We start from the raw sequence: 15,545 nt of genomic DNA on the forward strand, positions 1-15,545 counted from the left end.
CCTAGCAGCTCAAGGTTTGCTCCTGGCTCTGCGCACGTGTGGTGATGGAATTGAATCCAGCCAGCCACTTACAAGGTAACTGCTTTATCTCAGGATGACTTTTAAACATAAGGTTTACACCTTATCCCCACTGGAGACTGTACTATAGGGGGTATGTCATCAACAAAGTTTGGGGGTGAAAGCCCAATGTATGCTTTCCTAATCTCTAATCCCCAACCCCTGACTAGATAGTTCCAGATTGCTACCAGACAAATATTTACTAACACTTTGCTTGCTTTTACAGTGTGCCATATATTGCTGCTTAAATGAGGGAAGAAAGGGACAAAATAGCTATGTATTTCTTCCCAGGATCTGTCTATAATTTAAAAACAACTGCTGGGGCACATCTTCAGGATCTGAAAACTATGACCCTCAGAGGTTTCCTGAACTGGGTCAAAAACTATTATATGCTTTTTATTTAATCCTTTTATTAAGTCTCTAAGGGCTGGAGCGATAGCACAGTGGGAAGGGTGTTTGCCTTGCATGCCGCCGACACCACCAACCCAAGTTCGATTCCTCCATCCTCTCGGAGAGCCAGTCAAGCTACTGAGAGTATCTCGCCCGCATGGCAATGCCTGGAAAGCTACCCATGATGTATTCGACATGCCAAACACAGTAACAACAAGTCTCACAATCTTACTGGGCCCACTCGAGCAAATCGATGAGCAATGGGAGGACAGTGACAGTGACAGTGATTAAGTCTCTAAGAACTGGAGCAATAGCACAGTGGGTAGGGCGTTTGCCTTGCACGCAGGCAAGCCGGGTTCGATTCCTCCACCCCTCTCAGACAGTGCGGCAAGCTACCAAGAGTATCTCACTCGCAAGGCAAAGCCTGGCAAGCTACCCATGACATATCTGATATGCCAAACACAGTAACAACAAGTCTCAAAAAAAATGGAGACATTACTGGGCCCACTCAAGCAAATCGATGAACAATGGGAGGACAGTGCAACAGTGCAACAGTGCTATTAAATCTCTAAAAGTAGAATGTCTGGGTTGGAGAGAAAACATGGGGGTAAAGGAGCTTGCCTCACACACGGCTAACTCTGGGACAGCACTGACACTACATATGGTACATATGGTGCCCCAAGCACTGACAGGACTTATTTCTGAGAACAGAGTCAGGGAGAAGCCCTGAGCACCACAAAATGTGGCCTATGATACCCAAAGGATACATATACACATACATTAAATGAACTTTTTAAAAAGAACATTTCAAAAATAAATATAGAGTGTCTCAAAACAGATGAACATAAATATTCACTACTATTAATTTAATATGATACAAAATGTAAAGTTTAGTTTAAAGGACTATGAATGCCAAAATACAATAAATTTATTTTCCATTCTGAGCATTAGATGCTTGTGCCAAACACTATTGACTCTAACTTCCTCCTGGCATGAGTAGACGTACTGCACCCTGGAAACTTTTTTATTTGTAATAGTACTTGTCTGGTGGCTGATCTTCTAAGATTCTTGGTCAGTTGACACAACTCAAGTAGTTTGACATGTACTCAGGCCCTAAAGCCACTTTCTGGAAAAAGAAAGGGGCGGGGGGATGTATAGTTTTTCTAATTGTTTAAGTTGTAGAAAGTAATTTTTCTTAGGAAAGACTTTTTTCCACTTCTTTTTTTTAACAGTCCAATTGCTTAATCTTTCCCATATTTCCTCTGGTCGATCACCAGAACTAGAAAGGTAATCTGTGCATAACCTCTAATTGACAGTATGACTTCTCTATGTATGACTCATTTGTATGGTTCATTTTAGGACAACAGTTCTCAAGATTTTGGGTCTCAAATTACCTTAATACTCTAGAAACTTCTAAATAATTCCAAAGTCTTTAATATTTATTTTGGTCTTTTTTCTTCCTTTTCTTTTTTTTTTTTTTTTTTTTTTTTTTGCATCTGGGCCACACTGTGATGCTCAGGGGTTGTTCCTGGCTCTGTCCTCATGAATTACTCTTGGTAGTGCTCTGGGAACCATATAGTATGCTGGGTTTGACCCAGGTAGACTGAATGAAGGGCAAGAACCCTACCCATTGCACTATCTAGGCAGTCCCTCAAACGTCTTTTTAAATCAATATTTTCATCACTGTCACTGTCACTGTCCTCCCTTTGTTCATCAACTTGCTCAAGCGGTCCCAGTAACATTGTGAGACGTGTTACTGTGTTTGGCATATCGAATACACCAAGGGTAGCTTTCCAGGCTTTGCCATGCAGGCGAGATACTCTCGGTAGCTTGCCAGGCTCTCTGAGAGGGGCGGAGGAATCAAACTCGAATCGGCAATGTCAGCAGCATGCAAGGCAAACGCCCTACCCACTGTACTATCGCTCCAGCCCAATATTTTGCCTGGCAAGCTACCTGTGATGTATTCAATATGCCAAACACAGTAACAACAAAGTCTCACGATGGAGACATTACTGGGCCTGCTCGAGCAAATCGATGAACAACAGGAGGACAGTGACAGTGACAGAAAGTAAAATTAAGAAATTTTATTACAGCTAGTTTTATAACACTAAATACATTAAAATTATAAGAATAATTATTATCATCATGTATGTAATACATATGAACAAAAATAGTATTCCTATAAAAATAATTGTATTTTGGGTTTGTTTTTGTTTGGAAGTCACACCCAACAGTGTCGAGGCAATTTCTGGAACTATGTTTTTGAGTTGTTCAAGAGAGGTTCTTGAGAGAAGAACCATGAGGTGTATGGGATTGAACTTGGGGCTCTCTTATAAAAAATCCGAACCATAGACCTTTGAGCTATCTTCCCAGCCCAGCAATAACCGTATTGTTTAAAACAAAAATAATTTAATTTGGAAATGGTGTTTTTATATGGTTAGAGGTCCCCTTTAATGTCTTACTTAAGAGAAAATGGGCGGATCTTCATATCTGCTTTTACATTCCATTTGTTATATCACATGTCATAACATAAAATTCCATAGAAAATTTGTGTGAACAAAGGATGAAAGAGAAACAAATAATGTGTAATCACCAGGCGACTACAAAAATCTCATGGCTCTCTCTCACCGCCTGCATTTGGTGGTCTCAGGCCACTTTCCCACCAGGGATGATAGATGCCATAGACGGACAAAGGAGGAAATGAGGGCCAGGCTGGATGTTGATCAGTTGCCTTTTATTCCATTCCCCTCACGAGCCTGTTTCAATCTCACTAAGCCCCTCATTTCCACCTCCTCCAGCCCCCCTTACTCTTCTCTTTACTCACTGTCTAGGTCTCTCCTTAGTCTCTCACCAACTCCCCGCATGGGGGGTAGCACAATCAACATATCAAAGCCCTTCCTGATCTCCGATCAGACTCAAGGGCAAAATGCCACTTAGGGGGGTTTCTCCTTTCCTTAGTTCAATAACTTAATGTTAATTTTAAGGATTCCATGGACTCCACATTTTGAGAAATACTAATTTAGGAAATCACAATCCAATTAGAATTTGTGCTAGATCCCTTATTATTGCTTTACCTCAGTTTCTGTACATGAAAAGAGGGTGCATAAATAATCACATTTCTAAGGCCCTGATTGATCTATATTGAATTTTCTGATTCAATAAGGATTTCCATCTCTAATACCTTCTTTCAACCTAGTATTATTATCTCTTTTATATTTGTGTAAATTCAGTTACATGGAATCCTGCTTAAATTTACTCACTAGACATTTTCTATAGCAGCTCTATAAAAGAAAGTTTTATCTTTCTTTTCATTCAAAGCTTCTAGAATTTTTGCTAGGAAACCTAAAATCTAATAATATCTCAGTCATTTTAGGAGTTAGTCTTTTTAAAATAAATTTAAAAAATGATCAAGAAAACATGTGGGTAGTTCTAGGACAAAGGTTATAGATGTTTTAGAATAAAACATAGATGTTTTGCTTTAGAATCTTCTCCCATTTTCTGTCCTTCAAATAATAGTATTGTTCACAGGTTCACTTAGAATCTATTTCTCCTCACATCCTTTATTCATATTCTTCCATTATATTCTCTCCTATCATTTCAATTTCTATTAATATGGACTATTCATCAATATATATCCCTGTCCCAGTCCATCCCCAGCACACCTTCGATTTCTCTGTATAAAGAGAAATATAATAACTGTACATCTCCCATGGCAGTTCCCGGGCACATAGTTTTAAACCCAGACACATCCTCTTCCATTAACTACCAATATTCCTCCTATATCCAAAGTCCAACTAACCAGATTCACCATGTACTCAGTGTTCAAAATCGGATATCTAGGCATCACTTAAGCTCCATACACAGTTACTATCTATATATTCACTCAAGGGAATTCTCCTCACTACCCTCTCTAAACTTGTCTCTGCTACCTTTGGCCAACATGACATTATCCTCAATAGTGTGACTCATTCTAATCTGCATCCCTTCAAACTATTATTTATAATATGATGAGAGTTATCTTCAACTACTGTCTCACAAGGATTTCCTTCTGTCCTTAGATCCAGCTTGAGTTAACACAGCATAAAGAGCGTTCAAGATATGGTCCTTTCTAGTCTATATCCTATCCTGCTTCACTGTTTTCTAGATGTCATCATAGAGAATATCTTTCATTTTCCACAAATGCATCAAATTCTCCATTATTTTCAAGCTTCAGGAAGATAGTAGGCACTTGGCAAAATCTTGCTTAATTCAGTTAAATTAAACTGTGCAAATACTAAAGCAGAAGCTTTGTCCTTGTGCCATTAAAGAAAGAAAGACATCAGAAGTATCTTTCAGAATTATGCTGTAAGAATAAGTCACTAGAAACACTGTAAAGAGTGGTAAATCATTCTACTTTACTAAATTTAGAGTTGGTTGTTCATTACAGAAATTGTCATATGGGAGTGTGATTTCTTTTATATCTTTGAAATAGATTTTCTGTGACAATCTTTAAAAGTTTATAGTTGAGCAACTCATAGCTATTATCTTATAGGACTTTTCAATGGGTGGCAATAATCCATCCTTCTTTAATAATTGTCACTTGCTTCACTCAAAACAATCTTGGAATTTAATCTCTATCTTTTTATTGCCATAATTAAATTAATTGCTCTCTCCAAAACTGTAAAACACATATATCTTTATCAATAGAGTAGAATATATATCCCCTGATAAAATGCTTTATAGAAATCTTTTTTACTTCGATATTTCTGCCAAGTCAAAGCTCTTGCCCTAGAATGCAAATACCACTGAGACTATACATTCATGAGTCAACAGCAGCCAAATAAAACAGGAAGAAAGAAAGGAAGATGAAGAAGTAAAAGAGAAGGGGGGAAAAACAGGCAGAGGAAAGGAACAGGAGTCAAAGGCAAAGCAGCAGTAGCAGAAGCAAATGCATGAGCCTTCACATTAGTATTATCCCCATAGTCCACACCGGGAGATGGTCATGGGACTGAGGTTATTCTTGGCTTTGTTATCAGAGATTTTTTCACTTTAGTGAAGTCCCTTTTTCAAATTCCTCCTGCTTCAAAGACCAAACAAAGCCCAAACAAAGCCCATAAGCTTCATGCACTCTGCACTGGAGTGCTACCTTTCTTCATCTGGTACCCATTAGGGTGAGCATCTGATATTTGTGGTTAGACTGATATTTCTCCACAGCCTGTAATGGTGACCAACACTGGGAAAAAGCCAAACATTTCCCTGTATTGTAGCAATCTTAGGCTTTTGTCAACACCCCGAGAGCAAAGAAGCGAGTCCCAGGCAAATTCAGCACCAATAACTCTTCCCTTTTCCCTGGAGCTGAAAGAGGAGGCTCCTGCTCTCTCATCCAGAGCTGCGTAGGTGCTCAGCAGCAGCATTGACTGATGGCTGCCTGGAGCCTCTGTTAAAGTAAATAAGTAAAAACCATTTGAGATCATGCTTGTATTTTTGCCTGCAGAGAGTAACCTTTCAGGACGGGTTTCAAGTGGGTAGAGACCAAAAGCCCAATCCTAAGATGCTTTCCAGAGGAGAAACTGATTTACTGTGCCCACTGGAATATTCATGAATTCAAAGTGTTGAGTTTCATTTTATCTAACAAACACTTGGAATAAACCTATTGCTTGCCAAGCTCAGTGCTTGGTTCTGGGTAGTCTCAGAAGACTAAGGCATAGCAGCTACCCCAGGTATGACACATGCTAACAGAGATAGTCCCACACAGTATGAAATGATTATTACACTAGACTGTACATGAACAGGGGACTCTGGGCAGAAAAGACATGCTGTCATTTGGGAGAGTAGAAGTATTGAAAGAACAGACTTTGGGGTTGGACATTACCAGATGCTTCCCAAGTGGGCAGGTAAGGAAAAGGAGAGTTTGAGGTAGAGGAAATAGCATATTCAACAGGCATAAAAGTGAAAATGCATGCAGTCATGGTGGAGTCTAGTGAGACTGAAGCATCAAGTTTTGAAAAGTAGAAATAAAACTAAATTGAGGACAAGTGACCCACAGTCTAATTTCTTTATGCATTTTTGTTAGGGTCCAGAACCTCACCTGGGCAATGCTTGAACACTGCCATTGAGCTAACTCCTCAGGCCCTGCCATCTTGTTAAGTACTTTGCCCTTTCTAGGAAGCTACCAAGGTTTTCAAAGTAGGTGATCAAAAAATAGAACAACAGTTTTAGAACAATACCCTCAACAAAGAAGTTCTGTTAAAAGGAGCGAGATTTGAAGATTCTACAATGGTGAAGAGAACCCAAAAGAATTTGGAAATTAAGGTAAAAGAAAAAAATTTTAGGGGGACTGTGAGGATATTTTTAGGAAGATTGCTCTGCTACCTTAAAAGCAAAACACAGGTCCTAGAGATAAAGAGAGACTGAAGCCAGAAGCAGGGAGAAGGGGTAGGTTTGAGCAATGTCCGCTCTATGGGGGTGTGAGGGATAATAAATGGTATTTGAGATCTCGTGAATCCAGAGATTGTGGTTCTCTGACCCCAGTATCCACATCAACCTGATGGTGCAGAGCTTACTAGCATGTGTCATTTTAGGCCCCACTCCACACCCCCATTGAAACTCTGGAGCTGGATTCTGGAAATCTGTAAAACAAGCTTTCTGTGGGTTGCAGAGGAAACTCAAGTTTACAAACTTAGGGACAGAATGGAATTAGAGTTGTCCAAAGCAAGGACCCTCCAAATAAGGATAAGAAGCCAGATTCTGGAGGAAGGCAATGCTATGTTCAAATATTTGTTCTGAGTGTTACCAGTTGTATGGCAAACTGCAATATTCAAGAAGTGACTTAAAATCTTTGAGCTTCAAGTTTCTCATAAATGGGAGTAGCATACTTTTTGCTAAAGTTTACTGATTCATTATAAGTTATTGAGTTCACCACCAGACATATAGTTAAAGATAATCCTAAGAAATAGAAAATTTGAAGCCGCCAAATTAGCAGTGAGATCCAGGAACAGGTTGAAACAATTGCTTGTCCCTGAAAGAAAGACTGAAGCCAGAAAACTATATAAATACAGAATACAAGTAGTCACTAACACCATGTGAGTGAACAAGATCATTAAAGAACAGAAATGAACAGAAGAAGGACATCATAGCGAGATGGAGAAGATTCAGCCAAGAAGCGTGAGAAAGAAAATATGGAACAAAAAAGAGAACCAGTAGCCAGTGAGGTCACAGAGCCCAAAGAGAAATGATGGTGAGAGGTCAACAGTCTCAAAAATTATTACCTTAAAACCAGATAGAGATGTTGAGAGATTGTACAGTGGATAAGGTGCTTGCCTGGTACACAGCCAACGTGGGTTCAATCCCCAGCACCTCATATGGTCCCCGAGCCCTATAAGGAAGGACCCCTAAGCATTGAGCTAAGAGGTAGTCCTGAGGATTTACAGGCCCAAAAACAAACAAAATAGATATATACATAGATACAGAGAGACTTGAACAGACAGATATGTACAGAGGCATATGCATATATACATGTGTTGGGCTCTTAAGTGACTAGAAACTTCTGAGAAACATTGTTTCTTGAATAGGGGAAACCAATGGATTAAAAAAAAATAAAGGGAAGACACCAAAACTGAACTTGAAAAATTAAGCTGTGATAGAAATAATAAAATTAGGGCAGCAAAATCAGTGGTGGTCAGTCCATGAACAACATCGTTAAGGAAAGAGGATAACGAAACTGTGGGCTGGAAGATGAGTAAGAAGAAATGAATGTCACAACCAGATGAGAAGAGAGCAAGTATGCAGGAAAAGGGCATGGGACAGGATAGAGGTTTCTGCAATGAAACAGACCACAGCAATGTTTTCTCTGGGGTAAGAAAAGAATGAGTGAAGGTATAGATTGGAGATGACGGAGAACTGGAAAAGTGGTAAGTCAAGGATATTTATTTCTGAGGCTCTATTTTTTTCTTTTAGAGAAAAAGGAGATGAATTTAGCTTCTAATAGTGAAACTAGGGAGCTGGAGAGATAATACAGTGGGTAGGGTACTTGTCTTGCATGTGGCTGACCTGAGTTCAATTCCTGGCACCCATATAGTCCCCTGAGCCTGCCAGGAGTGATCCCTAAGCACAGAGCCATGGGTAAGACATGAGTACCACTGAGCGTGGCCCCCAAACAAGGCAAAGAATAAAATTAAAAGAAAGTCTTGAAGATGTGAAAAATTGGTCAATGCTTAGCAAATCTATTATGAGGATTGGGAGAAAGGAAGACAGGAATGAACAGGACACTGAGGCAAGACTGAAAGCTACACAAAGTTAGAAAAGCAGATTGGTTGTGGCACTAAATATAATATTTGGACATCATCTCCAAGCACTGATGTCCACAAAGTAAATGATGAAAATGAAGAGGCTGATGCTGATGACCATAAAACATCAAAATCAACAACAGTTCATGTCAAGCAATTCAGTCATCCTGGGTCAGTACTAGGTAGAGAGTGGGTAAAAAGGCTCTCTACATTTGAACTTCCTGGGTTTGAATTTCAACTGGTCCATCTCGGGTTATGTGCTTTAGGGGAAATTTCTTGGCTTTTTATGCATCTCACTTTAACATTCTGCAAAGTGGACATAAAAACAGTGGCAGCTAGTCAATAAGGTGGACAATTCATGTAACAGTGTTGGACACCTCGGGGACGCTTGTTAACCATCAGCTATATTATAGTTCCAACTACTGCATTGTTGAGGTCACAATGAGGATGACAAAAGTTCATCAAGATAGAAATATATGACAACTCTCAGCTCATTGCAAAGAGCAAAATTATCCTTGAGAAGCATCAATACAACCTCAATACTATCAAAAGAGCAAAAATAACCTGCTACCAATTGTACCTATGACAGACATCCTTTTCCTGATATTGTTGAAATCCAAGAAAGCAAGCAATTGATAAGTAACTAGTGTTCCCAGTTCTTCTATCGTGATCGTCTCTGGGGTCCGTGATTTAAAAACAAATCCAAAGTTTCTTGCAGTGGTGACTAATGCCCCTTCATCAGGTGACTGAACTTGGTAAACCAATTGTCCTGAAAGGAAAAGAAGCAAAAACCAAAAACATATGTCAAGACAAAAAGGGAAAATTACAAGCGATAGCACAGTGATAGGGCATTTATTTGCCTTGCGTGCAGACAGCCCAGCCAAGCTGGGTTTGATTCCTCCCCCACCTCTCTGAGAGCCCAGCAAGCTACTGAGAGTATCTCTCCCCCGTCGCAAAGCCTGGCAAGCTACCCGGACATATTCAATATGCCAAACACAGTAACAACAAGACTCAAAAAAATGGAAACATTACTGGGCCCCCTCGAGCAAATCAATGAACGGGAGGACAGTGTTACAGTGTTATTTATTAATAGTGAGAAAAGTAATTGATAAGCATGAAATACTGCTATCAACACCAACTCATTCTTTAGCATTCAACTCGTGTCAGCTCTAGAAATCAAATGTTTCTTACTCACCCAACAGCTAAATCAAGTACTTGTGATACCTGAGCACCATGCCTGCCCACCCTGAGCAGTGCTTACCTTTTTTATAGGAAAATACCCATCCCTGAGTATTTTATAGGAAAATACCCATCCCTGAGTATTCGCTCCACTACACCGAACATTTCTTAGGTCAGAGACCACAAATTTGTATTTCTGGTAACTAACATGTGACAAGAAAGGTTCACAAAATAAAGCATGTATGTATTCATGTCTTCTACATAGAAAATCTTGATAATTACCAAAATAGTTATTAACTGTTAATTATGAAAGTAATTATTAATTAGTAAAATTGTCAATATTGTTTTTTTCATTTTGTAAAACCTTTTTTTGTACTGGTAGAGCCTACAATGAAAAGAGGTTACATGTTTTATAAGATCACACATCCAAAGATTAATGGAGCAGATACCCTGAACTCTACCTTTACTAAGGCTATTGAACATATTATAGAAATATAGACAGTAAATTCATTGAAATGTAAGGAATAAAATATGGATATTAATTTTTGTCTGATATAATGTGTATAAAGGTGAGAGTAAGAGTAGAGAGAAAAGAAAAAGAATCAAAAGAGGAAAAGTAGATAATACTAACCTTTAAAACTAGCATGTATATAAGTAAGTTCTTCTATATGAAATTATTTTATCTTTGTATACAGACAGAGCTACTTACTAACTTACTAGTCTTAGGTAAGTTGTTAGTGAAACATTCCATATTAATGCACAAATAATTTTTTTAAAAACAAAACATGACATCTACATATCTACTTTTATATCTATATCTTTTTCTTGTATTTTGATCACACCCAACAGTGATCAGGGCTTATTGTTGGCTTTGCACTCAGAAGTAAATCCTGGCAGGGGACCATATGGGGTGTCAGAAACTGAACCCAAGTCAGCTAAGAAGGAAAGCTGGAATGATATATACCAAATGTTCTCACTGGTTACTTCTGTGTGGGAATGAAGTAACTTAAAGAAGAAAACATTGACTTTGCCTTCATCAGTGTTGCAAAGTTAATTTTTACAATACAAAATGGGAAAAAGTAAACCAATTATTTGATATGAGGTGAGACAAAAACTTCCACTCTGGCAGTACAGTGAACTAGAAGTTAGGACCAATCTAATTGTTATATGCAATAAAGGAAGTAAGGAAGTACTGTGGACAATTTTTACCTCGAAGGGCTTTCTGAACCCAAAGAACTTCATCATTCTAGTTTCGTAGGGGTTAGTTTAGAGAAGTTATAATCCAGACTTAGAAGTCTTAAAACAAGTGTGCAAAGGTTATTCTATCAAGATAAGGGTGAATTAGAAATCAGTTGTCCTTTACAATTACCTTCCAATCTATGAAAGGAAAGCAAATAATCACTGCTGATAATCTGTGATTAGACAATACTCAAGCATATTTGTATCCTAAATTCACAATAACTTAGTGATTTGAAATAAATCAAGCTGAAGTTTTAGAATAAGATCCAGGCTTATGGGGGTATAGTGTCACCCAACAGGTTAACCTGTACCTGCAGGGCGAGTGCATCAGCAGTCTGATGGTGGCTTCAGGATTCTTGATACCCCAAATTCCTGCTGTGCCTCTGGATGGACCCCAACAACTTGGGGCCAAGTTTTTGGAGAAATTAAACTGCCAGAAGTTAGGTATTTGGGAGTCATGACCACAAACCACTGCTGGCTCAGCTATATAAGCTCATTTATCAGCCTTGTTTCAGAGAACCATAAATAAATCTCAAAAGAGGCCAAAGTCAGGCCATTAAAGTGCATTAACAGGCATGATTCAGAGACTCACAAATGAATCTCAGAAGAGAACAGCATGTTTGCAGAGATGTCTCCCCACCCCATGCCAGGCTTATCTGACCGGGGCACTTCAGAGGGGAGCAGGTGTGTTCTTCCACCTGCCCCAAATGAACCCCAGCAGTCACACACCTCCAGAACCCAATCACCACCATGCTCACGGCCGACCTTCACAGGCTTGTCCCAGCCCTCCATTCATGAGAATGAATCTGCTGAAAACCCAGTTATGCGGGACTAGTGACTGAAAACCCCAGGCTTCACGGAGTCAGGGATGGGTGACCTATCCCCATATCTCTGCTGTTCTGGTTTCCTGGCAGTCACGTCTATGAACTTCCTGTGGGTGCCATTTAAATGCATTCAGAGACTCAAAGGAATCTTGGAAGAGAGCAGCACTCCTCAGAGATGCCTGCAAACCCCAAATATTTAAAAGTTTTTAGAATTCCAGGAGTGCAAGACTGCCTTTGTGGCTGCATGACATCTCATGCTATTCATAACAAGCAATACAAAAAAAATTATTTAGTGTCTGCCTATGGGCAGGCTTGGGTAATTGTGGGAAAATTTGAAATAATGGTAGTGGGAAGTTGTAATAGTAGTGATGGGACTGTTGTTGAAATGTTGAATTTAAACAATTATTGTGAACAACTTTATGAAAATAAAATTTAAAAATTAAAAGAGAAGAAAAAGATCCAGGCTTATAACTCTGAAATCAAATGCACATACTTTCTAGAGCAACCAGCTTTTACTACACGACCCAAATAATATTCACACAAAATAAAAGACTAGACAGTATAGAATAATGATAAGTCCTTGGACTAATGCGGTCTTGGACCACAAAACTAGATTACCAACAGTATAAGGATGAATGGGGAGGGAAGACTGGATCAGAGGTGACAGACATAAAGACAGTGGCTGACAGTTATGGGCATTTTGGTAGGGGGTAGTAGATGGGGGTGGTACAGTGACAACACTTTTGTAACCATATTATCCAAACTATATTTTAAATATTAATTATAAAATTAAAAATTCTAAACCAAAAATAGTGAAAACACATATTTAATAGATATAAGAAATGAGAGAGAAGCATAAAGTTAAATACATCTGAAAAATAATCAAAGACCTTGACGTAATACAAATATTTTAAACTGCAGATTAAGAATGTGGCAAAGATGTTAGGGAAAATGAAGTTATGAAATTTGCTTGTAAATGGATGGACATGGAGAATATCACGCTGAGTGAAATGAGTTCAAAGGAAAGAGGAAGACATAGAATGATTGCACTCATTTGTGGGACATGAGAAAAGCATAGTGTGAGACTAATGCCCATGGACAGTAGAAACAAGAGCCAGAAAGACTGATCCATGGATGGGGACTTGCCACACGTGCTGGTGGGGATGGGTATTTGGGATATAGATGGGACCACTATGACAAAAATAGTTGAAAATGATCGCTCTGGATAAGAACTGTGTGCTGTGAGTCGGTAAGGGGACAAACACGATAACCTCTCCGTATCTGTATTGCAAACCATAATGCCCAAAGGAGAGAGACAGACAGACAGAAAGACAGACAGAGAAGGAAACTGCCTGCCATAGACACAGTCTGGGATGAGGGAGGGAAACTGGGGGCATTTATGGTGGGAAATGTACACTGGTGAAGGAATGGGTGGTGGTGGGAAATGTACACGGATGGAAGGATGAGTGTTGGAATACTGTATGACTGAAATCCAACCATGATCAGTTCTGTAACTGTGTATCTCACGGTGATTCAATTTAAAAAGAGAAATGCAGCAAAGTGGAAAGTGTAAGACTCTTGAGCCTTTGGATATGAACCATAGTTACCACAGCACTTCATTCACAATCCTTCAGGATCACTGAGTACGGCCCCCGCAATAGAAGAAAATGTAACCTTACAAATTCAATACTACTGGAAAAAATAATTGTGAGCTGAAAAATTAATGGAGAAAATACCAGAATATATTTAAGAAGATTAAAGAAATAGATAACTGAGAATATTGTTTTTAAAAATTAAAAACACAGAAAAAACATCTGACAGCGAAAAATCTAATGTGTGAGGAGAAGTAAGACAGATAGTAGATGAATATATATGGCTGAGGGAACTTCAGAAATAAAAATCACTCACAGACTCAAAAATCCAGCGGAAACCCAAGAAACACATATTTTTAAAATTTACACTTAGACTTGCAGGATTTTTTTTATTAATTTTATTGAATCACCGTGAGATAGCTATATGCTTTCATTTTTGGATTACGGTCACACAATGATCAAACACCTATCCTTCCAACAGTGCACATTCCCCACCACCAATATCCCCGTTATAACCTCCCTTTCCCACCATCCCTCTGCCTCCATGGCAGATATGATTATTTCCCATAATCTCTCTCTACTTGTGGGCATTATGGTTTGCAATACAGACCCTAAGAGGTTATCACGTTTGTTCCTTTATCTACTTTCTGCACGCATCTCCCATCCCAACTGATTCCTCCGGCCATCTTTTTTCTTAGTGATCCCTTCTCTATTCCAGCTGCCTTCTCCCCTTTGCTCATGAGGCAGGCTTCCAGCTATGGAGCAAGCAGGATATTCGTTTTAACAAAAGAAATTCTAAAACAATTAGAAAGAAAAGTCCTTTACAGTCCCTTGTGCAGAAAGAGAAAGAATGGTCAGACACAGTGCATGTTCTTCAGCATGCTGAGAGAAAAATGTCACCTTAAATTTTAACATTTGGCAAAGTATCTCGTTCAAGAAAAAGAAAAGAAATTAATTTGTTTTAAAAACAAAGTCTGGTGGGAATGTAAAATAACTGTGGTATGACACCTGGCATCTAGCTTTTTAATTGTCAAGTCAGCTGCATGTGTGTGACATTCAACATCTGACTGTGTGACGCAGCCACTTCAAAGACAGCTACCTCAGACAAACACACTAACAGCCAGGCGCTCTCTCAGGCCAGCAGCCCCACCCCGGAAGTTTCCTTTGTTTTAGAACTCTGGTTCATTTAGATAACTGACCTTTTGAACACTTGTTTTTCCCCTTTCCCACACTTTAATTCCCTCTCTTATGTTTTAAATTCACTAATAAAGAATAAATGCATAAAATCCTAGTTATCCTACCCCAGTACAAAGAGGTTCCTAGGCCTTCCCACATACAAACTCTTTCCTCTGCACTCCTCTCACTGAGTGATTCCATATATGAAACCTATTCTTGAGGTTCTATGAATAATAAGCCTGTCTTTTACAAAATAGGGGCCACTCTTAGCAGCTCAGAGGCCACAGAACCACTCCTAGCTGTCAAAGATTTTTTTTTAATGTATGAAGAAAAGGTCAGCAAATTGACCAAACTGACGATGTTCAGGCTTACTCCTGGCCCTGTGCTCAGAGAATCATGCCTGCCAGGCTCAGGGGACCATAAGAAGAGTCAGGGATTGAACTTAGGTCAGTTGTGTGCAAGGCAAGTTCCCTGCTCACAGTACTATCACTCTCGGCCCCAAGATGAAACTTGTACTGTAGCACTGTCCTCCCATTGTTCAGTGATTTGTTCGAGCGGGCACCAGTAACATCTCCATTGTGAGACTTGTTGTTACTGTTTTTGGCATATCAAATATGCCGCGGGGAGCTTGCCAGGATTTGCTGTGCTGTGCGGGTGGGATACTCTCAGTAGTTTGCTGGGCTCTCTGAGAGGGATGGAGGAATCAAACCCAGGTCGGCCTCATGCAAAGCAAACGCCCTACCCGCTGTGCTATTGTTCCAGCCCAGGTATATCATTACATTTGAGAATTCAAAAATGTGTTGGTCTCTCAAAAAATATATATT

The 15,545-nt window shown here is 39.3% G+C and overlaps 1 protein-coding gene across 1 annotated transcript in view; it reads right to left on the reverse strand.

Annotated features, from left to right (window-relative positions):
• The window catches only part of ATP8B4 (ATPase phospholipid transporting 8B4 (putative)), a 236,005-nt gene that overhangs the window by 56,174 nt on the left and 164,286 nt on the right, over positions 1–15,545 (reverse strand). The window contains exon 16 of the mRNA XM_056135410.1: positions 9,292–9,480. Within this exon, the coding sequence (XP_055991385.1) occupies positions 9,292–9,480 (189 nt within the window). The remainder of the gene's footprint in view (positions 1–9,291; positions 9,481–15,545) is intronic.

Source organism: Sorex fumeus, unplaced genomic scaffold (genome assembly GCF_029834395.1).
Source record: "Sorex fumeus unplaced genomic scaffold, SorFum_2.1 ptg000111l, whole genome shotgun sequence".
In the NCBI taxonomy this organism is placed as follows: Eukaryota; Metazoa; Chordata; class Mammalia; order Eulipotyphla; family Soricidae; genus Sorex; species Sorex fumeus.